Raw genomic sequence first — 25,885 nt, 5'->3', positions numbered from 1 at the left:
GATTTTATGGTAATACAAGAATATTGATACCTCTAATATAGAAGATAATGAATACCAAACCAATACTCTAAATGGAAAGTCTTTGAGGTAAGCATTGAAGAACAGAAAGATTTAAACACAGGGGAGGGAAGAGAAGAAGAGGAAAAAAGGAGGCATTCCTGACAAACCGTATCACAAAAAGCTAGGAGGTGAAAAAATACAGATTATGTATGGTAAAAAGTGAGTGGTACAATTTAGCCAGAGGAGAATATGTGAAGGGATGGAGGGCAAGTAATGAGAATGAAGCTACATAATGAGTATGTTATATATAGGAAGAACAAGTGCCACAATTTAGATTAAAAGTTTTAAGGAATTAAAAAGAACAGCCTAGGTAGAAAATACATAGAAAAGGATTAGATAAGTTTAGTATTCTTAAGGCTCTGCCATTATTATTCTATGCTCGTGTTTCAAGAGGTGGTGAAGGAAGCATACTGACTCTCACATCAAGTTCACATTCCTGAATCTGAACTTCAAAACCTTTTGTAATCTGTCCCAGAAGCCCATCTTTTGTCACACTAGTCACCAGCTCTCTTGGTTTCCTTTGAGGCCATAAAAAACACCAGGTCCCAATTTCATGCGTTGGCTAGTACTAGCTCCTGGTTTATTTTCTTCATCTTCTACCTATCTATGCCAGATTATAACCCATCCCTAAATCTCATTTCCATCAGAAAGCTTTCCTTAATGATCTAGACCATATCACTCTCTTCCATCTCTACGTACTTTATTGCATATCTATTTTATCAAATGGCAACCTGGAAGAACTATCACTGACCTAGGAATAAAATGACAAGGGTCCTGGCAGCATGTCTTCTCTTTGATTTGAGGCACATTATTCAATGCCACAGGTTCTGTCCTTGGTAAAATGAAATATTTGTGAATTAACAAACTTAGTCATTTCCTGTCATGCATTCAACAAATATATAATGAACATCCACCTGTGCTGAGCGCTATCCCAAGTGTTGAGTATACAGAGATGAAAACAAAATATTTATCTATCTGTTTATCTATCTATCAGCTATCTATACTATAATTGCATTCTGGTTTTGTTTTTTTCTTTTTCTTTTGGACATGGAAGTTTTACTCTGTTGCCCAGGCTGGAATGCAGTGGTGTGATCTCAGTTCACTGAAACATCCACATCCCACGTTCAAGCGATCCTCCCACCTCGGCCTCCAAAATAGCTGGGATTAGAAGCACGCACCACCACACCTGGTTAATTTTTGCATTTTTAGTACACATGAGGTTTCACCATGTTGGCCAGGCTGGTCTTGAACTCCTGACCAAATGACCCACCCACCTCCGCCTTCCAAAGTGGCAGGATTACAGGCGTGAGTCACTGTGCCTGGCAACTATGATTGCATTCTTATAATGTGGTGGTTCTCAAAATTGAGCTTGAATTAGAGTTACCTGGAAAACTTGTTCAAAGATTTCTCTGTTTCTGATGCAATAGATTTGGAGTAGGGCCCCAAACTTTTATTTTCTAAGATATTTCCAGGTGATGCTGATGCCACTGAACCAAGGACCACACTTAGAGACCTTCTGTTCTGGTAGACTGTCTATTGTTTTCACTGCTATATTGTCAGTGTTTGGAATAAATATTGATGGAATGAAATAATAAATTGAGGCATTTAGTTAACTGATAAAGGGGGATATACAATTATTTTATAGTTTAGAAGGAAAATTGCAATTTTACTGAAAGGTAAAGGAGTTACTATAATCAGAAAGGTACAAGTTATAAGGAATAGTTTATATCCAAAGAAAAACAAAATTACTTCTAACCTAGAGGAAAGGGTAGAAAGGTCATAGAAAGCTTTGTGGAGCACTGTATTTGAGCTATTCCTTGAAGGACCCATACACTTATTTCAAAAATGCCTGTCATTACTCAAAATATTTTTAGTTCTTGTCTTTGCAGTTTGTCTACTTAATCTATAGTGAATCTTTTGTTTTTTCCCTATACTCTATGGTGAATCTTTTTCTGAAATTCCCTCAAAGTTTATAGAATTTTTATATTCTGATGTAAGGTTTGATATTTGGAATTAGCTAAGCATGACATTTTTGCCAAATCTCGTCAGGAAGTTGGGTGATTTTGTTGCATAATCCTGTTCTTTGTTAAAAATAAAGTACACTGTTCAGTTAGTGTACTGATTTTCTAGTAAGACTTACAAATGAGGCCCAAAGCAATTTCAGGGTAGAAGTTCAAAAATCAGTCTGAGGCCAGGTGCAGTGTCTTATGCCTATAATGCCCACTGGGAGGCTGAGGCAACCATATCACTTGAGTTCAGGAGTTCGAGACCAGCCTGGCCAACATGGTGAAACCCCGTCTCTACAAAATACACAAAAAACTAGCCATGAGCGGTGGCATATGCCTGTAGTCTTTACTCAGGAGACTAAAGCAGGAGAATCGCTTGAGCCCAGGAGGCAGAGGCTGCAGTAAGCCAAGATCACACCATTGCACTCCAGCCTGGCTGACGGGAGTGAAATCCTGTGTCAAAAAAAAAAAAAATCATTTTGAGCAATGGATTAAGTTTGTAGTTTCTGAAAGTGATTAGAGGACAGCTTCCATTTGGCCATACATTCTCGTGTGTTTAAAATCAGTCTTAACATATTTAGTATCAATCTATTGAAAGAATCAACATCTGAACATACACTATACCATGTACAGTTTTCTTCAGAGTATATGCCATGCTATAAATATCTAAAATTTAAACTTTATGGGAATAAAAAAGCAGTATAAAAATGGATGTTCTTCCAAGTTAGATCTATAAAAAAATATGTAATGGTACCAGGAAATATACATAGGTTTCTCTGAGCTCTTGATTTGGGGCCATTCAGTTAACAGTAAGTATTAGTTTATGTGTTCTAGGCATAGAATGACATGGTGGGTCACACTGGTCCTGTATGAAGAGGGGCATGACAAATCATTCTACTAGTTTGAAATAGTGGGACTAAAGAGAACATGGAAAGCCTGTGACTAAAGCACACTCTATAGTCATAACTTCCCCCTTCTTGTTTGACCCCATAGTCCTTCAACTACTCTCTGTTCACCCAGTCTTCATGTCCAGGGTATCTTCAGTAGCAGATCAGCATGTACTAGAATAGTATATTAATAGTAAATTAACAATGTTTTTAAAACCTTTACCTCAAACCTTTTAATAGAGTGTTCTAAATTTAGTTCGGTCTGATATAAATGAGAAAATCTACTAACAATCCCTAGGACCAATGATTCCTAAAGATCTCCAAACCAGCAGCATCAGCTTCACCTGAGAGCTTATTAGAAATGCAAATTCTCCAGACCTGCTAAAGCAGAATCTGACTTAACAAGCCATGGCTCAAGGTGGTTCTGATGCATGTGAGGACCACCGGTTTAGATAGTATCAGCAGTAAAGAAACTCTGTCAAGCTGTGCGATCTTCTATGAATATTGCAAAATATTATAATACCCCGTTACCATCTTCATGATTACTACATTTAATACACACACAATTACACAGATATTCAACTTGTAAGTTACCCTTGAGGGAACATGTATAAAAAAGGTATGGCTTCTCTTTGTAAAGTGATGGTGTAGAAGGAAGAAAAATAAATCTGTCTTTAGTTTTTTGAAATGATACTATCCTTAACCCCTCCCCTTTTGTCCCCAATAAATGAATTACACTGGGGAAACATTAGTAGCAGGTGGCTATTCTGTTTCTTTGATATAGCAGGAAAATCTTGTTAGGTGATATAAATGCACCTTATCATTTGCAAATATAAACTGTCGTGCGTCTTGGGTGAACAGCTAAGTGCAGAACCGTTTCAAAAACTTGAAGGTAAATGGATGTCTTATTTGCAACTAAACCATCATACTCATGTCAAATTTATTCATTGGACAAGGATTCTGAGGATACATAATACAATTTTTTTTTGCTGAAATTTAGAAGTTTCATAATCCACTTAAGAAGCATATTTCAGAATAAAATAATTCTCTGTTTTGGAGTTAAAGCATAGACTTGGGGCAGTCCAGTCCACAGATGTACAATGCAATCTATACATATAATTTTAAATTTTCTAATAGCCACATTTTAAAAAGTGAAATGAATTAACTTCAAAATAATTTTTAATCCAGTATATAAAAATATTACATTCCAACTTATAAACAATATAAAATTGATGAGCTATTTCTTACATTTTTTGGTATTTGATCATTAAAATCTTTCACGTGTCTTACATGTTTGGCATACCTCAACTGGAATGTTAAATTTTGACTGGAAGTACTTTCTTTTTTTTTTTTTTTGTCTTAGTGTTCTGTGAAATGATTTTTATTTAAAATACAATTTATTATTGCAAAAGTAGATTTTATACCCAAGTTGTCATAAATACTAAGAAAGTTTTCCAATAGCCTACTGAATATTTGTTTTTATATTTAAATTAATAAAAAATGAAATTTAAAATTCAATTCCTCAATCACACCAGCTGCATTTCAAATATTCAATATGCGTAAGGCAGTGTAGATCTGGAGCTATGCGAGACCAGCCTGGGTTAGAATCCTGACTTTGCCTCTTTCTGGCTGCTTGTACTTGGGAATTTACCTAGCCGTCCCCAAGTTTCAATTCGATCTTCGAATTGGAGTCGGGGAAACCCCACAGGGAATATGTTTTAACTCCTGCCTGCAAAGCTAACAGCAGAAGACAACCACTATTTGTTCTTCCCTTCATGGAAGTGGTGGACTCACTGCATGATATAATAAAAATCAGAACCAATCAATGTAGGGATAGTTAAGTAAATTTCATTATTCCATACTCTGAAGCCATAAAATGCTAATAACTAATTAATCACTAATTTATTTAATCACCAATTAATATTGAAATCGGTTAATATTAAGGAAGAAAACCGTAATATTAGGAATAGTGCGACTGCTGCCCGTGTGCTCAGGAAAACCTAGAAGGGTCTGCCACCCATCCATTAACAGCGGTTATAGGAAGCAACAGAGTGGGGGAAGGGTCCAGCCGGCACACGCTTCAGTTTATATTTCTTGTCAGTTAATTTCCAAAAGCGTTGTTCTAAAAAGGAGATATAATAGGCAAATCTCAAATGTGCTTTGAAACGACTACGCTTTTGCCTCAGTCTGGAATGTGATTTGAAATCTAGCTTAACTATACTATAATAAAAGGCCACATGAAAATACTTTGTCAGAAAGAAAAACACGCCGCCTTAAATCCGCTTTCGGTTGGCGGTTTCCCGCCGGTGGAACGGAAGCAAAACCGCCTTTGACGTCAAGAGAGGAGTCCCCTCCCAGTTACTACGGTGAGGTCTATGCTGCCATCTTTACTGTGGTCATCTCGTACCAACGGTGCCGTAGCGGGGCTGTTGGGGCTCCACAGAAAGTCGGCGGAAGGTGAAATGGGAAAGGAATCATGCGATTCTGTAATAAGAAGCTGACAGAACCACGAAGGATCAAGGACTTAAAGCATTAGATACCTTGTTACTGGGATGCAGGTTCCACAGGCAAGCAGAACGATTCAACCGAATTAGTGAGGTTTCTGCCCGGATCTTGAGAGTCGCTTCCGTTGCTCAGCGGAAGTGTCGGTCGCAAGAGGACAGACGCCTGGAAGAATCCGCTATCGGCAGTGTGCACAACCGGAATCATGTCGAGTTTGGCGGTGAGAGACCCGGCAATGGATCGATCACTGCGTTCCGTGTTCGTGGGGAACATTCCGTATGAGGCAACTGAGGAGCAGTTAAAGGACATTTTCTCGGAGGTTGGTTCTGTTGTCAGTTTCCGGCTGGTATACGATAGAGAGACGGGAAAACCCAAGGGCTATGGCTTCTGCGAATACCAAGACCAGGAAACCGCGCTTAGTGCCATGCGGAATCTCAATGGGCGGGAGTTCAGTGGCAGAGCGCTTCGGGTGGACAATGCTGCCAGTGAAAAGAATAAGGAGGAGTTAAAGAGCCTCGGGCCTGCAGCGCCCATTATTGACTCACCCTATGGGGATCCCATCGATCCAGAAGATGCCCCTGAATCGATTACCAGAGCAGTAGCCAGTCTCCCCCCGGAGCAGATGTTTGAGCTCATGAAGCAGATGAAGCTCTGTGTCCAAAACAGCCACCAGGAAGCTCGAAACATGTTACTTCAAAATCCACAACTGGCTTATGCGCTGTTGCAGGCGCAAGTAGTGATGAGAATCATGGATCCAGAGATTGCTCTGAAAATTCTTCATCGGAAGATACATGTCACACCACTGATCCCAGGCAAATCTCAGTCTGTGTCTGTCTCTGGCCCTGGCCCTGGCCCTGGTCCTGGCCCTGGCCCTGGGCTCTGCCCAGGACCTAATGTTCTGCTGAACCAGCAGAATCCACCAGCCCCTCAGCCTCAGCATTTGGCTAGAAGACCTGTGAAGGACATTCCTCCTCTGATGCAGACTCCTATCCAGGGTGGAATTCCAGCTCCGGGGCCAATACCAGCTGCAGTTCCCGGACCTGGTCCTGGTTCCTTAACTCCTGGAGGAGCAATGCAGCCCCAACTTGGAATGCCGGGGGTTGGCCCAGTGCCTTTAGAGCGGGGACAAGTGCAGATGTCAGATCCTAGAGCTCCTATACCTCGTGGACCCATGACTCCTGGTGGTCTGCCTCCTCGAGGACTGTTAGGAGATGCTCCAAATGACCCACGTGGAGGGACTTTGCTTTCAGTCACTGGAGAAGTGGAGCCCAGAGGTTATCTGGGTCCACCCCATCAGGGTCCCCCCATGCATCATGCCTCTGGTCATGACACTCGTGGCCCTTCCTCACATGAGATGAGGGGAGGGCCATTGGGAGATCCCAGACTGCTAATTGGAGAGCCCAGAGGCCCCATGATAGATCAAAGGGGTCTACCTATGGATGGTAGAGGTAGTAGAGATTCTCGAGCGATGGAGACTCGCACCATGGAAACTGAGGTCTTAGAGACACGTGTAATGGAGAGGAGAGGAATGGAGACCTGTGCCATGGAAACCAGAGGGATGGAAGCAAGAGGCATGGATGCAAGAGGATTGGAGATGAGGGGCCCTGTCCCCAGTACAAGAGGCCCTATGACTGGTGGAATTCAGGGTCCTGGTCCCATTAATATAGGGGCAGGTGGCCCTCCTCAGGGACCCAGACAGGTCCCAGGCATTTCAGGGGTGGGGAATCCTGGAGCTGGTATGCAGGGTACAGGCATACAAGGAGCAGGCATGCAGGGAGCGGGCATACAAGGAGCAGGCATGCAGGGAGCGGGCATGCAGGGAGCAGGTATACAAGCAGGAGGGATGCAGGGAGCAGGCATACAAGGAGTGGGTATACAAGGAGGAGGCATACAGGGGGCAAGCAAGCAAGGTGGAAGCCAGCCTAGCAGTTTTAGTCCTGGGCAGAGCCAGGTCACTCCACAGGATCAGGAAAAGGCGGCTTTGATCATGCAGGTTCTTCAACTGACTGCAGATCAGATTGCCATGCTGCCCCCTGAGCAAAGGCAGAGTATCCTGATTTTAAAGGAACAAATCCAGAAATCCACTGGAGCTTCTTGAAAGGTTTTAGAAAATATTTGGCTGTAGTCTTAAAGTTTATTCTGTAGCATGGAGAATGGGTGCAAAAAGCTGACTTCTGCATCCCCACACTTGGATTAGGGTGTCCCTCCTCCTAGAACCTAATCTTTTTTTTTGTTCTTTTTATTTCTTTCTGTTTTCCTTTTTTATTTTTAATTGAGGGTGGGGGGAGGAGGGAGTGTGTCTGTTCACTTTAAGTTACTGTAAAATAACTCTGAACATGATGATATTTTGCCAAATAAGATTACAAAGAATAAGCAGCAATATTGAAGTGTCTATAGTATGTTAACTACATTTTTTAAATGTTGAGTAAAACTTTGTGAAAACTGCTCATAAAGACTAAAAGTTGACCTGTTAAAACATTAATGTACTAAGATGGTTTTAAGATTTTTGGTTGTATAACAAAATAAAGTTTACCCAAAAGTATAAGATACATTTTTTGGTAAACCATTTAAAATACAAAATCCTATTGGAGGCAATAGGATAAGCATTGTCTTAGTGTTTTAGAATTATTTTTGAAATATTAGAGTTAACAGGATAAGGTTAAACTTGTATTACAATTGTTTTTTTCTAAAGTTGTGTTACCTGGAAAATCAAGGAGTGCACCTGGTTTACTGTTGCTTCATTTATCCCAGCCTTCAGAGACCAGCAAGGTTCTGCCAGGCCCCAAGCATCAGAGCATGATGATTTTGCTGTGACAATTCTAAAATCAACCAGGTTACTTAAGTCCACTCTGATGCAACCCTATCTCTCAATACCTTCCAATTTCTCAATAGTCTTTAAGCCCTAAATCTGAGTCAGTAATTCTCTCACATCCTTACCAAAAATCAGTGTCTAGGGACCAGTTGATCTGGATGAGTTATACATGGTATTTGACTTTTCATAAGTAGTGGAAGGTTTCATTAAGTAAAGCTCTCAGTTTCTTGGTATCTGGCTTTCATATACAGATGGTGTCCATTTGCTCAACCAGACAGGAGTTAACTTTTATTAGAATTGTTTTTTCTAAAGTTATGTTACCTGAAAAATTAAGGACTGCACCTGGTTTACTGTTGCTTATCCCACCCTACAGAAACCAGCAAGGTTCTGCCAAGTCCCGAGCATCCGAGCATGATGATTTTGCTGTGACAATTCTAAAATCAACCAGGCTACTTAAGTCGGCTCTGGTGAAACCCAGTAATCTCTCAATATCTTCCTATTTCTCAATAGTCTTTAAACCATAAATCTGAGTCAGTAATTCTCTTACATCCTTCCCAAAAATCAGTGTCTAGGGACCAGTTGATCTGGATGAGTTATACATGATACTTGACTTTTCATAAGTAGTAGGTTTCACTAAGTAAACTCTCAGTTTCTTGGTATCTGGTTTTCATATACAGATGGTGTCCATTTGCTCCACCAGACAGCAGTTAAAAACTTTTAGACTAAACGGCATTTAACATGCCTTTTAGTTTTCTTATTTCATAATCTACTTTTCTGTCATTAATCATGTTACCAGAATAATCAAGGCCCAAGTAGGTAGAAGTTTTTCTACAGCCTGAATACTCAGTTGACTTAATGCTCATTTTACTTTTTGTAAGGAATACAGCCATTTAGTCCTAATATACATACCAATGAGACAATTAAAAATTGGTTGGAAGATGGGGCTTATCACATTGCGCTACTACGACTTTATTTTTCCTTGAAAATAAAGCTTTGAGGATGTGAACACAAACATTGGTATTATAAAACAAGTAGTAATTAATAAAAGCATAAGTTATCAAATATCAGGTGATCTTCTGTAGAGAAGAAAAACCAGTATCTAGTTACAGACTAAAAAATGTTTAATACAAACAGATGAAAATGTAGAAATTCAGTTATCTTCCCTTTGCAAAACGTTTACATTTTAAATTAGTACTCTTTATTCACAAGGTTTTCACCCCTATGCTGTTGTTTTCTACTACCTGTTTTACTCTGTTGTTCATACTGCTACTTTCCCATGTTTCCTATATGCCTCCCCTCTATTGGAGAGGATAACTCACCTTTACATGTGCGATAGTTATGGTTAATACTAAATCACAGACTTGGCTCGATCACTTTGAGATTCTAGTTGCTTTATCTCAAAGCTTTCACTGAAGGGCTCTAACTGAAAATTATTAAATGTTACAGTCTTTAGTCAAATCTCTGCATTGTTTAATGCAGAAAATAAAAATACAATTAAGGCTGATGTTAGTATCTGATATGTTTATTTTTAATGAATATATTATGCAAAAATCTTCCATTGTGGATATACATGGGGCCTGATAACGTTTTGTTTTTAATGCAAAAGGCAGAACTAGTGAAATTGCAGTAATGGATGGAACTCTCTTAGAACCATTATCTATATAGTTTGACAGCTGAAACAACTATAAAGACGTGCCATTTTGTGGTTGGTATGAGCAACATCTTGGTGATAGTCAGATATTAAGCTTATGTTCCCCAGAGAGAAATCCTTTGTATTCCAATAGCACCTTGTAGCTATCTTCATTACTGACAACCTTAGTTATGTTGCAGTGCACTGTTTACCTTCTATCTGCTACTATACACTTCCACTCCCACAAACTGAACACAGGGACAGTCTATCTCATTACCATATTCACAGATGGGAAAAGGACAAAATATTCGATTAGAGTTATTAGGGGGAAAAATCCCATTAAGAGCACATGTACTGCCCTCATAAGAGTTTAGATTCAACACAGAACAAATGAGCTATAACAACTATTTCCATTGTAAAAAACAATTAGAAATAGGTTATTAAAAACAATCACCTCTACTCTGTGAAAGCTAAGGAAATAGATTGTCCTCACTTCTGATTCATTGAATGTTCCAATATTGATGTAGAAAGCATAGAGCCTTATTTCATTTGATAGTAAAGAATAATACAAGCAATATTGCTACAATCAGAATCTTTTATGTGTTTTTCTACAAAATCATAGGTTGTAACCCCTCACATCCTGAATTTTTCCTAAGATTTGTAGACTAAAATAACATCACCAATTCATTCATCATAATAGTTGAAGATGATGGGGTGAAACAGTGATTTGCCAATGCTTCTTTAAGGCTTATCCTCTTGGGAAGTACATGTTTCTTGGGATTATGAAATGATCAACTTTAATCAGTGCCTGCCCATTAGCCCTTGCCCTCATATTAATGATGATTAATACCAAAAATATGTGTTAACATCTGTTGACTTCCTAGGATTTTGCAGTATTTGATAAGATATAAGCTAATGTGAATCCCAGACAAAGGTAGGCTAATCTAAGTAAGATTATGTTTGGCTTTTCAACTACACTTTTCAGAATTCTAATGGTAGACATTTTAAAAAGAAGACCGTTAACATAATCACAGCTTGCAAAGCTTCTTGTTTTTCCATGCTGTGATGGGACATTGGTTAAGCACACAGAACATAATTTCCTACGGTGTATCAGACCTTTCCCTTAGGTCTGATGAGGTCTAAGGATAATTATGTGCAACAACCTACTGTGGCAGAGAAACTGAATTAGCAGTTACATCTCACAGTCTTCTCACAAAAGAATGTCAGTCTCTCACTACTTTATATCAGCTAATCTCTAGACGGACTTTGCTGGTTGAAGCTTGCTTTTTTCATCAGTCTCTTATCAAGAATGCTCTGGTTGAGAACTAATTCATATTAAGGACATTATTAATATATTGTAAGTATCCCTAAATATAAATTTTAATATTAAATGTTAATAGGGATATTACATGATATTGGTATACTACATAATGTGCTCATATATATTTATTTCAAATGTTAACTGACCCGGATCTTTAAATATTTTCATTTGTTTTTACACACCCTGAAACAAAAGTTTACTTCTTTGGTTGAAAATTCACCTTCACAAATATTCATATTACCAATTACCTTTCTCATAAAATATTCACTATCATGTTTGTTCTTGATATTATTCTATAACAATATATGACATGTCATTTGAGGGCAGAATTGTGCCACAAGTGACACTTGGGAGTCGGGTGTGGTGGCACACACCTGTAATCCCAGCACTTTGGGAGACTGAGGGGGGGGGCTGATCACTTGAGGTCAGGAGTTCGAGACCAGCCCGACCAATGTGGTGATACCCCATCTCTACTAAAAATACTAAACTTAGCCAGGCATGTTGGAAAGCCCCTGTAATCCCAGCTACTTGGGAGTCTGAGGCACGAGAAATATTTGAACTTGGGAGGTGGAGATTAGAGTGAGTGGAGATTGTGCCACTATACTCCAGACTGGGCAAACAGAGTGAGACTCTGTCTCAAAAAGTAAAATAAAATAAAAAATAAGTGACACTTGGGGTAACATCATTAAAAATCACAAACCTGGTGCTTATTAAATACTGCACAAAAAGCACCCAAATATTTACCAAATAACAGCTTTTTTTTTTTTCTTTTTTTGAGACAGTGTCTCACTTTGTCACCCAGGCTGGAGTGCAGTGGCACAATCTCAGGTCACTGCAACCTCTGCCCCCGGGGTTTAAGTGATTCCCCTGCCTCAGTCCCTCAAGTAGCTGTGATTACAGGTGTATGCTACCGTGCCTGGCTGATTTTTGTAGTTTTAGTAGAGATGGGATTTCACCATGTTGGCTAGGCTGGTTTTGAACTCCTGACCTCAAATGATCCACCCAACTCGACCTCCCAAAGTTCTGGGATTACAAGTGTGAGCCACCACGCCTGGCATTTAATAACAACTGTTTATAACCAAGAGTTGGTTTAGATCCCCAAAATAGGTAACTATCCTTTAATCACAGGGTTTTAAAAATAAAAAAATAAAAAATAGATAGCTAATTACAAAAAATACACAACATTCTCAATAATAAATAATTTTGTATGATTAAGTACATATAATATCTGCAGACACTTGAAATGAATCTCATATGTGTTACAAAGGTTGGTCATTTAAAAAATTATATCTGCTGGGCAGATGTAGTAGCTAATGCCTGCAATCTCAGCACTTTGGGAGGTTGAGGCAGAAGGATCACTTGAGCTCAGGACTTCAAGACCAGGCTGGGCAACACAGGGAGATCCTGTCTCTACAAAAAATGTAAAAATTAGCTGAGTATGGTGATGTACACATTATTTAAGCGAATCTTACAGACTCACCTTAATTTAAAATGAGTGCCAACACTGAAAAATGGTATAGTTGGGCCAGGCATGGTGGCTCATGCCTGTAATCCCAGCACTTTAGGAGGCCGAGATGGGTGGATCACGAGGTCAAGAGATTGAGACCACCCTGGCTAACACAGTGAAACTCCGTCTCTACTAAAAATACAAAAAATTAGCCGGGAGTTGTGGCAGGCGCTAGTAGTCCCAGCTACTTGGGAGGCTGAGGCAGGAGAATGGTGTGAACCCGGGAGGCGGAGTTTGCAGAGAACCGAGATCACACCACTATAACTCCAGCCTGGGTGACAGAGCGAGACTCCATCTCAAAAAAAAAAAAGAAAAAAAGAAAAAAGAAAAGAAAAGAAAGAAAGAAAAAGAAAAATGGCATAGTTGAGTTCATAATGTTATTTTTTTAACAAAGGCCAACAAAGGGCTTGCTTGGTGCCTTAACATTTATAAAATCATACTCCATATCTGAAACATCACTATTGTTCTCATGTTAATCAATATAGTGACATAAATCAGGACTAACAAGATTTCCAGACACAAACCTTTTATAGGAGAGTAAATACAATCATCTATTAATACAACATATTTTCTATCTTTGGCTAAGCCTATACCCAAAATGATTTCATCTTTTTCTGCTTATCAATCATCAGAGAAAAAGATCTACATCTATTTTAAACATCAGATGAATTATACTATTGAAATTGTATAATTATTGTCAATGTTATCGAAGTTTTGTTCCCTAAAAGTTTTAAATATCTTTGGACAAGAAACCTCAAATTGGTGATCTGTGGACCAATTGAGCTTACAGATATTTTTTATTTGACCAGTTAATTTTCTTGAAAATTTTGAACTTAAATGCCGGTAGAAGCAGCTTATATTCTCCAATTTGGCCACAAGCCTAACCTCTTCCTATCCTTCGAGCTTACAACTTAACACAATTATTAGATTTGATCAATATTACTGTCTAATTTGACAAATATGACATAGAAAAACTTGCTTAAGGCCAGATGTGGTATTTCATGCCTGCAATCCCAGCGGTTTGGGAGGCCAAAGCTAGAGGATCACTTGTGTATAGGAGTTTGAGACCAGACTGAGCTGCATGGTGAAACCCCATCTCTACAAAGTACACAAAAATGAGTTGATTACTTGGCCGTGGTGGCATGGCTCTAGTCCCAGCTACTTAGGACGTTGAAGTGGGAGGATCACTTCAGCCCAGGAGGTGGAGGCTGCAGTGAGCTGGGATCTCGCTACTGCACTCCAGCCTGAGTGACAGAGCAAGACCTTATCTCAAAAAAAAAAAAAAAAAAAAAAAGAAAGAAACAAGAAAAACCTGTTTAGCAACTGGTTCAGCACATATATTTCTGCAAAACCAACCAGCAACAAAAGGAAAACCCAGGGCAAACGAAAACAAAAATCTTGACAAATTTTTTATTTGTAGATTTTGGTGAGGTATACTGAGCAAAGGAATGTCCCAGGAAAATAAGCCAATCAGTATATTTATCCCACAAATGTTTGCATTTTCAATAAATATTAATCCAAAATAGCAGTATCTTCTTTTTCAATGAAAGCACATATTTGTAAAATATGATATATAGTATTCATGTATATAGATATTAAACGCTAACAGCTCTAGAATGAAGATATTGATAGTATACATACTGGAACATAAATTCTTTTTTTTTTTTTTTTTCTTTTGAGACAGAATCTCACTCTGTGGCCAGACTGGGGTGCAGTGGTGCAATCTTAGCTCACTGCAACCTCCATCTCCCAGGTTCAAGCGATTCTCCTGCCTCAGTCTCCTGAGTAGCTGGGACTACAGGGGCTCGCGACCACGCCCCACTAATTTTTGTATTTTTAGTAAAGACGAGATTTCACCATATTGGTCAGGATTGTCTTGATCTCTTGACCTCATTATCCACCTGCCTCAGCCTCCCAAAGTGCTGGAATTACAGGCGTGAGCCACAATGCCCGGCCCAGAATTCTTTAATTTCTTTATCTGTTATTGATGTACCTGTCAACCTCTGATTCTGTGATTCTCTACTATCTCACTTTGTTGCCTGGAATGAATATGAAGCAACCTGTACTAATTCAGGAATCTACTTATGTAGATTTTAGAAAGTGGCCCACTATATGTAACTTTCATGTAACAGCCACAGTAATTTAAACAAAACAAAACAAAAGCCCTTAACCAGATCATGTTATTTCCCTATTAAAACCTCTCATGGCTTACATTGCTCTTAGAATAAAATTCAAAATCCTTATGTGTCCTGTGTAGCCCTGATAGAGTTTGGATGTGTGCCCCCACCCAAATCTCATATTGAAATGTAATCCCCAGTGTTGGAGGAGGGGCCTTGTGGGAGGTGATTGGATCATGGGGGTGGATTTCTCATGAATAGAATCTCATTTCATCATGAATCTCATGATGGTGCTAAACCATGAATCTCATGATGGTGCTAAATTTCTCATTTCATCATGAATCTCATGATGGTGCTAAACCATCCCCCATGGTACTGTCCTCATAATAGTGAATGAGTTCTCATGTAATCTGTTCATTTAAAAGTGTGCAGCACCTCCCCCTCCACTCTCTGGCTCCTGCTCCGGACCTGTGCCTGCTGCCCCTTTCCCTTTGTCACGATTCTAAGTTTCCTGAGGTCTCCTCAGAAGCCAAGTCAATGCCAGCATCATACTTCCTGTACAGCCTGCAGAACCATGAGCCAATTAAACCTCTTCTCTTTATAAATTACCCAATCTCAGGTATTTCTTTATAGCAATGCAAGAATGAACTAATACAAGCCTTAAGCATACCAATGTCTCACATTACCATTGGCCCCTTACTCACTTCTACACATATTTTGGACCAAGCTTTATTTAATTGAATTTGCCAGACTCATTCTCATCTCTGTACTTGGGAGTTTCTGTTACTCATCACCCACTCTTTCCCCAGGCCTTTGAATGGCTAGTCGATTCTCTTTACTCAGGTCTTGGCTTACATACTATATCACTTACTTAGACAGGCTTTTCCTGGACACCTGGGAAACCACAGACAAAGCAAATGTAAATTTAAATGGTCTCCCAATTCTCTCTCATAATCTTGTTGTCTTTCTTGTTTGTTTGTTAAGAGTAGTTATCTTACCTGAGCACCACTTACACATTGTATGGGATTAATCCATATTCTCCAACTCTTTGCAAAGCATAATGGTTGTTCTATGCACCCACCAAACTTGATGACTGTCATGAATGAGTTTCTCTTCATTATGCCCATGTTATATTTATCATGTAAATCATGTTTGTTCCCAAACAAATCTATGCTAGTTGTATCTATTACTGTAATATATAAATATGCATATAGGCATAAACATAGGTATAGATAATATGTGTATATATGAAATACGATTGTAAAAATAAAAAGTTATTTCTATGAAAACTATCTTGAATGCTTTGAAAGATAGATAGATAGATAGATAGATAGATAGATAGATAGACAGATAAGTAGATAGATAGATAGATTTCTCATGTCAACTGTGTTTGATGGTATATTAGTCTGTTTTCATGCTGCTGAGAAATACATACCCCAGACTAGGCAATTTACAAAGGAAAGAGGTTTAATGGAGAACCCACAGTTCCACATGGCTGAGCAAGCCTCACAAGCATGGTGGAAGGCAAGGAGGAGCAAGTCACGTCTTATATGGATGGCAGTAGGCAGAGAGAGCTTGTGCATGGAGACCACTGTTTTTAAAGCCATCAGATCTTATGAAACCCACTCACTATCATGAAAACAGCATGGGAAAGACCCACCCCCATGATTCAGTCATCTCCCACAGGGTACCTCCCACAACACAGGGGAATTATGGGAGCTACAGGATGAGATTTGAGTGGGGACACAGAGCCAAACCATATCAGATGGTAAACCAGTTTATACCAATTGTACTATTTTTTGTTTTATGTAGATTGATTAATTGATATTAGCATGAGTATAAAAAAGTTATTTCTATGAAAACTATGTTGATTGTTTCTATAAGATTTTATAAAAGTTAGGAGCTAAAAATACATCATTGTTAAATACCGTGGGGGCAAGGTAATTTTTAAAAATACCTTAAAAATATTTAAAATCTAGAATTCACTCTGATACTTTGTAAGTGTCCAAATCCTTGTTTCACTTTAAAAAAAATGGATTGCTACTGGCGATTTTAGACAAAGCATGTCAATGCTTTAATTTTCTCACAGAAATTTTTCAGGCAGTGGAAGAAAAATCCTTGAGGTAATGTTATGTGAGGTTTGGTGCTGCCATAGTTGTCTCCCTTTCACCTCCACAGGATTACCCAGGAGAGACAATCACCTGCCACCATTCCAGTCCTCCTCCTTCCCCTTCCTTGTGATGTTACATACCGAGGAGAACAGAATATACCCTAATCTCTTGCTAATCAAAGTGTGCTCCTCGGACTGTCAGCACCAGCATCACCAGGGAGACTGTTAAAAATGCAGAATCTGGGGCCCCACCCAGACCTGCTGAATCAAAGCCTACATTTTAATAAGATCCCCAAGGATCCACATGCAAATAAACGTTTGAAAAGCACTGCTTTAATCCTACAAGAAAGTGAAAAGAATGACAACAAATAAAAGCACCGTAAAATTAATATTATGACAAATAGAAGGGATTTTTAATTTACCTACATGGCCTCCCTTCCATTGGCAGAGAAAATCAAGAATTGGCAAAAATCCTTACCCAATGTGAGGAAAACAGGATATAGCCCATGTATTAGATGCCACACTGGACAAGCAAGGAGACCGACAAAGATCTTGTTCCTTCACAGATAATTGAGTGAACATTGGATCAACTGGGAAACCTAAGACACCATAATTGAAATTATTGTTGTTTGGGGAAGACACCTGAATGTATTTTGTCCATATGTGTAACCCCTTTTTTCCTTAGATATGGAGAAGTTGTAATGAATTGGTAGAATCATTTATATTTATTATATATGATCACCAGAAACATGGCACACCAAAAATTGTTTCAGCCAAGTTGTGACTCTCTGGAATGAATGCCACCATTCATCAAAAAATTCCCTCATAAAACCTAAATTGTTTTCTAATCCCACAAATTTCATTATTTTTATGGTAAGATATACTATCCAGATAGAAATGCTAACATCAGGGTACTCCATTTTCTTCTGTAAATGTCTTTGCCTATAATCCAGAAATATTGCCTAACATCTCACAGAACTTATCTAGACTACAAAGAAGATTTCTAGAAGAAATTTTGAAGCTGTAAAATCAGCATGCTTATGATTCAGTGTGAATAAAGCCTCAACAGAATTCTGCTGTTAACAATTTTTCAAACCTCATCTAAGTATTCTAAAGCACCAAAAAGAAAGAGCAATATAACAAGAACAGTTCAAAGGATCAGCCTAATGTTTTTTCTGTTACTTCATTTTCAGTAGATATATTGGAAATGGTAGCAAAACTCTATACTGCAAGTTGTGCCTTTAAGCTTGTCTTTGAACCTAATCATAATTAAGAGTACAAATTAACCAAATCAATATTTGTGAATTAAGCAAATTAATTTTTTTTTTTTCTTGAAAGTTTTCATTGGCCTTAAATGAGTGAATTCAAAACATTTCTAGCAAACAACAATTTAAATTCAAATCAAGGCATTTCAAGTGGTGACATCAAACCATCGAGAGGTTGAAAAGATGGCTGGATGTGGTAGCTAATGCCTGTAATCCCAGCACTTGGGAGACTGAGGTGGACAAATCACTTGGGATCAGGAGTTCATGACCAGCCTGGCCAACATGGTAAAACTCCATTTCTACTAAAAATACAAAAAATTAGCCAGGCATCATGGCGGACACTGGTATTCACAGCTACTTGGGAGCCTAAGGCAAGAGAAACCCTTGAACCAGGGAGATGGAGCTTGCAGTTGGCCAAGATCATGCCACTGCACTCTAGTCTTCCTCCAAAAAGAAAAATAAAAATAAAAAAAAAAAATAAAATAAAGGTTGTAAAGATAAATTGGGAACTTAAGAATCTTCCCTTTTCACAGTGTTCAGAGGACTTGCATTCCAGTCCTAACTGGGGCTTTGTTTGCCTAAGGGGAATCAAATTTTCTTAATTAGAATGTTTTGTGAATTGGAAGGAAGATGTCTTATAGGATCTTTGATTGGTGGGGATTTTATTGTCATCATTTTCAGATAAACCTGTTTTTAGAAGTTTTTTCCCTAGTTAGTGCCCGTACTGAGACAAGCAAGCTAATTGAGCTCTGACCAGTGGTACCCCTGGTTTAAACTGGCCAAAGCTCCATTATCCTATGCAATCTAACACAGGAACAGAAAACCAAATACTGCATATTCTCATTTATAAGCGGGAGTCAAACGAGAACATGTGCGTACTAAGATGGGAACAACAGACATTGGGGCCTACTTGATGGGGGTGAAGAGGTAGAGGATCAGAAACAAATGCCTTTTGGGTACTATGTTTATTACTTGGGTGATAAAATTAACTGTACACCAAAGCCCTGTGACACACAGTTTACCTGTATAACAAACCTACACATGTACCACTGAACCTAAAAGTTAAAAAATAAAGTAAAATAAAACTACTCGTCCTGAGGAATTCAAGATGGATTATTCTGGGTAGAGGAAGAAAAGAGGCTTTTCTGCATCTTTTGCCCATTCTTTCATTTACCCAGGATTATGCACAAGGAAGGGGACTGATGGACTGGTCAGTGACTCAGCCCATGCCAGCCAAGCAGGATTATGAAACAGATCTCCTGTCAGGGCCAGCACTGAGGCAAAGGCACACAAATGACCAGGGCTGGAGAGTGATGTTTCAGTAAAAATTAACTCTTCAAAGAAGAGAGGAGGCAGGAAAGAATGAGGGAGGAAGAGTTAAGTTTTTTTTTTTTGTTTTGTTTTGTTGTTGTTTTCTTTTCCCGACAAAACCACAGACTTATTCCACATATATGATCATGGCTGGCCACTCCAAGCAGGAGGAGCTGTCTCAAGCTCATTTTCAACTGCTCAGTAAGTCTTCTGGGTCTTACCCACCACATTACAAAAGTTTTTTTTTTTTTTTGTCTAGTCTTTTATTTTAATAAAAAATAAAATATAACATATTGATATAGACATGAAATATAATTGTTTAAATTTTTTTTAAATTATAATAGGCATTTAAATTTACCCAGTGAGCAAATACTTTGAGTTGATGGAAAGAGACTATAATAGTGCAATTACAGACATCAGCCACAAGATTAGGGGGAGGGGAGTTATTTATTTTTGAGGGAGGGAGGTCGTAGCAAGGCTCTTGCAAGTGCCCCAGAACCAACACATGCCACTTATGAGTTCTATGTCCTCTTTTGGAAGGGTGGGTCATGAATAACATACTAACAGCACGTACTGAGAACCTACTAAATGCCAGGCATTTGACACGCAGCATCTTTAACTTCACTAAAGTTTGAGGAAGTTGACTAATTTGCCTTAAGTCACACAGCTCATAGGAGGTGGAAGCACCATTGAATGCAAGTTTGTCTGACTTCCAAGCCCTAACTGTCCCCATTATATCAATCAGTTTTATGAAGAGACAAGTAATAAGGTAGTAATAAGTGTATCCACACTGAGGGCTGAAATGTGGAGAAATATTAGGCATCATTTTCACTAAGTGATGAAGGTCATTACAGGTCTAGAACATGTGATTTTTGGGCAATAGTGAAAAATTTATGAAATCTATCTTTTGCCCTTACATTTTTTCATGTTGTTTTTTCTCCCAAGAACCAAGTACTAGATGGGTTTTAGGATTATAGAGGAAAATGGAAACCAAAACTTAGAATGGAGACATACTTATATGGAATAATAATAGATTTTATAAGAAATCCATAAAACTAAATATATAATTTTTAATTGAGAAAAGATGTCCCTTTGCCACCCAGGCTGGATGCAGTGGCATGATCTTGGCTCACTGCATCCTAAGCCTCCCAGGCTCAAGCAATCCTCCCACCTCAATCTCTTCAGTAGCTGGGACCACAGGCATGCACCACCATGCCCAGCTAAGTTTTTTGTATTTTTGGTGGAGACAGGGTTTTGCCATATTTCCCTGGATGGTCTCGAACTCCTGAGCTCAAACTATCTGCCTGCCCCGGCCTCCCAAAGTGCTGGGATTACAGGAGTGAGCCACTGGGCCTGGCCAAATATTTTATACATATTCACATACACACACACACACACACACACACACACACAATTTTATATATTTTATACATATTATATTATATATTTTATATACATATTATATATATTATATATATAAAGTAATTCTAGTCAATATCTAATTTAAACAATTGTGTGATCTATTTTTCCCATGGTGTCTTTTTTAACATTTTTATCAACATATAAATTACACACCATAAGATCCCCCTATTTAAAGCATCCAATGTAAAGGTTTTTACAATAGTCATAGGGCTGTGCAGTCACCACCATACCTAAATTTAGAACATATTCATCACCCCAGAAAGAAACTCTGGATTCACTTCCTACTCTTTTACCCTCAGCCTTAGGCAACCACTGTTCTACTTTTCCTCAGTATAGATATTCCGGATATTTCCTAAAAAGTGAATTATACAATGTATGGTCTTCAGCTTCTTTTACTTTATATATATAAAGTATATATATATTAAAAACTTATCCATGCTGTAGCATTATTGTCAATTAGTATTCTTTTGTATGAATATACCACATTTTATTTATGCATTCACCAGTTGATGGATATTTGTGTTGTTTTCATTCAGGCTATTATGAATAGTGCTGATGTGAACATTTGTGTGCACATATGTTTCCATTTCCCTTGGATATATACCTAGGAGTAGAATTGCTACATCATATAGGAACTTTATGTTAACTTCAGAGGAACCATTAGACTGTTTTCCAAAATGACCACACTATTTTACATTCCCCCAACAATAAATGAGGGTTCCAGTTTCTCTACATCCTCTTGTAACTGCATTAGATCAATCTGATTCTGTTTTTTTGTAACAAAGTTGTGAGTTTTTCAGTTGCCATGGACTCCCAGGTTGAGCATGCCCAGATGAACCAAGTGTGCAATCACAGGCTGGGGGGGGGGGGGAACCTAAGTGTTCAGAGTGAGGGTCGGGGACTGAACTGAGAAGTGAAAACTGCATGGCAGGGTCCAGGATCCAATCAGATCAAGCTCTGGCATCACCCTATGGTGGTAGGATACAGTCAGATCATGCCCTCAACATCACCTCATTGCAAGATCCAATCAGATTACACCTCATTACCCTATGCTTATAAAACCCTACCGAAACACCAGGGCAGGAAGACAGATTTGAGGGCTTCCTTCTATCTCCCTGCCAGTGGATTTGCAATACAGCTTTTCTTTTCTCAAAAGCCAGTGCTATGACCTCTATGTGCATTGGGCAATGAGCCCATTGATTGCTCAGTAACACTGTCATCACTTATTTTTTTTGTTTTTAATTATAGCTATTCAGATAGATATGAAGCTGCATCTCAATGTGGTCTTCTGTTTTGTTTTGTTTTGAGACAGAGCCTCACTTCCTTGCCGAGGCTGGAGTAGTAGCACAATCTTGGCTCACTGCAACCTCCGCCTCTGCCTCCCAAAGTGCTGGGATTACAGGCACAAGTTGCGGTGCCTGGTCTCATTGTGGTTTTGATGTGCGTTTTCTTGATGGCTAACTATTGTCAGCATTTTCATGTGCTTACTGGCTATTTGTTTAGCTTATTTGGAGAAATGTCTGTTCCCTGTGATCTATTTACTATAAATAAAATAACATGTTTCAGATTTCAGCATTTCTCTGGTAGGTAAGTGGATAATCAGATAACAGTGTCCCTAAAATATGAAAGGAATTATTTATTTTGTGACTTAATAACTGGACTGAATATAGAAGAGTCAAGTTGCAGAGGTAGAACTGAGAGTTTTCAATGATGCTCTTTAACCCTTTTGGAACAGGTAGGTAATCATTGTCATGGTTTACAGCTCTTAAGACATTGGTTGAATCTGAAGGTAATTGAGAGTGGTTTTCCAAAGAAGACACCGTTAAAATAAAGAGCTCAGCTTCTGCCTGTGTTCAAATTCTGGCTCTAGCACATACTAATTTTGTGACTCATTTCTACACCTCACTTTCACGCCTGTACACTGGACAAACTACCTCCAACCGTAGTTGAGAGGACTGTTTGATAAAGCACTTGTACCATGATAATAAGTTCTTGACGTGTGATATGTGCCAGTTATTATTCCTTAAAAAACAGACAAACCAACCAACCCATGGGCATGGAAACCCTAGGAGGAACATGAAACGTGAGCTAGCACTGGTTGCTTCTCCAGGCATTCAGAAAGAGAGAGAGGGCTAGAAGATGGAGGAAACCAGGTCAGCTATGAGGACTTCTACTTCAGAAGAGGAAAGAGACACTCCAAGGAAGAATTGTTACCAAAGAAGGAGGCATTTTAAATTAGAGAGGTCTGGACTGCGTTTTGGAGCAGACTGTAAGATCTGGGCAGAGGAAGAAAAATGCCACTTTTTTCCTGCACCACTTTCCTTGTATTTCCTTATGTAGCAAAGCTATATTTTGTACGAGAAGAAATCTAATACAAAGTTGACAATGGTGAAGACAATCTTCTGTGGAAAATCCCTCTAACAGCTGACTCTGTTTGACCCAAGGAGTTTCAAGCTCCTGAAATCCTGTTTTAGACAAATACCAATAGAAATGGTATCAGGATTTTATCTGGCTCGAGCTTTTATGGCTTATGTATTTCTATTTCCTATAGATTTATCTAGTACAATAGAGGACAGATTTTTTTTAAAATGTGTGCTTTCTTTATCTAAGATAAACTTTAATAACCCAATAGAAAAGCTTCAGGAACTATTTGCACTATTTGTTAAACTGTTACATATATATAGGGTACATATATCTTCAATGTTTGTTTTATGAATGAAGTGAAAGGACTTTTGAAAGTTCTTTGTTCCTGGTTTCAAAGGTGGCACACAACATGTTATAATATCAATTAAACATTTCAGAATAAATACATCGAAATGTTATGATTTAATTAATCCTCATTTACTGTATTTGTGCTTTACCTATGCCTAGTATTTCTGAGCCTGACTATAAAAAAAAGTCCCACAAAATTACATGTATTAAAAAAAGCTTTTATGAAAAACTACCAGTCAAGCGAAGTGTATTAAAATGACAAAAATCCTATAATTACGCATATTTTACCATTACTTGGGAACTACCACATTCTGAATTATATCAAAATCCAGTGTTAGAGATATTAGAGATAAATCTGAGGTTTTTTTTTTTTTTGGAACATCTAATGAATATATTCTTTTAACATTCACTTGGCGTTAATTTAGCAAATACTTTTTGGTTTCTATAAGTAGATTTATGTAGAAATAGTCAGGTTTTGAATATTTACTTCTGGCTACTGTATTTCTCCTCAAATTTTTACTTATGAAAAATCGAAGCAAAGAGGATAAATTTCTAGTTTATGAACCTGACACTACACCATTTATTTAAATTTAATATTCTATATAAAATTTAATATTCTGTATTTGTGTTTCTGGTATGGCAGCCACTATCTACACGAAGCTATTGAGAACTTAACCTGTCACTAATGAAACTGAATAAATACATTTTAAAATTTACTCAAATTTAATTAATTCATTGCAACAGCTCCCAGATTGACTAGCACAGATAAAGAGGACACAAGTTATTATTTCAACGATATTCTTTAACCTTTTTGGAACAGGTAGGCAATCATTTTCATGGTTAATAGCTCTGAAGACATTCGTTGAATCTGAAGGGAATTGAGAGTGGTTTTCCAAAGAAGGCACCGTTATAATAAAGAGCTCAGTCTCTGCCTGTGTTCTGCCAGTCTCTGCCTATGACTAGATAACATTTTGGGTAATGGTTCAAAACCATAAACGGATCAACTAACTAATGTCATCACTGATTTGTTGCATTAATATTATTAAAACAGGTAGTCAACTGGTAGTACGTGTGTACTTGGATAAGTGAATGCACCTCATTGTTAACAGATTCTTACATAATAAAAAGTGCTCAGAAAACAAGAAATAAAAGCATAACTAGCTCATTTTACTCATCTTTCTTTTAGCAAACATTTATCTAATGCCACCATGTTACAAGCAATGAAGATTCAGCAAAACCAGAATGGATCCTGCTCCCACTGATTTTTGTATTTACTCAATATCTACTTTGTCCCAGTTCCTCTGAGCATATGCTTTGTTCTGAAGAAGGCTAGACCGTCTAGAAAGACTTAGTCCCCAAATTAGAGGAAAGTACAGAGTACTACAGCACTATAGTTCTATAGGAACACAATTAAAGAGAATCTGAATTCATAAGTCATCAGGGAAGTTTTCTTGAAACAGAACTGAGTTTTGAAAATTGAGAATAGTTACTGAGAGCTAGACACAGGACTTGTCTGAGACAAGGTGTTGAAATAAACTAGCATGGTGCTACTGTTATCAGAAGTCAGGCCTTGAGTGTGAATTGTCCAGATCCTTGAGGTTTTGAACAAACAATTGGACAAAATGCACAAAGTAACAGAGGAATGAAACCCAGGAACAAAGAAGCGAAAGCAAGATTTATTAAAGCAAGAAAGCACCCCACAGGGCGGGAGAGCACCCGAGCAAGTGGGTCAAGGGCCTCCTTTACAAAGATTTAGGGGTTTAAATATTCTTTTGAGGTTCTTATCAGCTACCTTTTATCTGGATGAAGGATTTGGCTCCTGGCTAATTAAAAGCTGAGGTGAATTGGCCCGAGGCTAACCCAATGCTAGAGCACATTGACACCATATGCAGATGAAGTGGTGGCCCGTGCTTGGCCTGCAGCTACTCCAAAGCACTTTTCTTTTCCATCTGAGATGTGGTGGAAGCGGGAGGTTGCAGGAAGAGTAGCCTTTGATCCTTTGTTTCTTGGGTGTGGGGAGGTGGGGTTTGTCCTTTTGGTTTAGCTTTAGGAGGTTCGTGTTAATTGGCCTTAGGTTTAATTCCTTTTGGTTTAGCTTTAGGAAGTTGGTGTTAATTCCCTGCCCCCAGACCCCATTCTCCTGACTCACTATCAGAGAACTATGTAAATGGTTTGGTGATGTGGGGAATAAAAAGGAGTACTAGGAGATAAGGCAAGGCCTAG

At 38.5% G+C, this 25,885-nt stretch overlaps 2 protein-coding genes across 2 annotated transcripts in view; one reads left to right on the top strand and one right to left on the bottom strand.

The window, feature by feature from the left end:
* Positions 1-25,885, bottom strand: part of PRKG1 (protein kinase cGMP-dependent 1) — a 1,246,104-nt gene that overhangs the window by 591,941 nt on the left and 628,278 nt on the right. The gene's annotated exons all lie outside the window — the stretch shown is intronic.
* Positions 5,328-9,771, top strand: CSTF2T (cleavage stimulation factor subunit 2 tau variant). The gene has a single exon (XM_023225158.1). It carries the CDS (start codon positions 5,661-5,663, stop codon positions 7,551-7,553), a length of 1,893 nt encoding a protein of 630 aa, XP_023080926.1. The 5' UTR covers positions 5,328-5,660; the 3' UTR covers positions 7,554-9,771.

This window comes from Piliocolobus tephrosceles, chromosome 9 (genome assembly GCF_002776525.5).
Source record: "Piliocolobus tephrosceles isolate RC106 chromosome 9, ASM277652v3, whole genome shotgun sequence".
Classification (NCBI taxonomy): Eukaryota; Metazoa; Chordata; class Mammalia; order Primates; family Cercopithecidae; genus Piliocolobus; species Piliocolobus tephrosceles.
The sequence above is the reverse complement of the archived record's forward strand: the minus strand, read 5'-3'. Positions and strand labels throughout refer to the sequence as shown.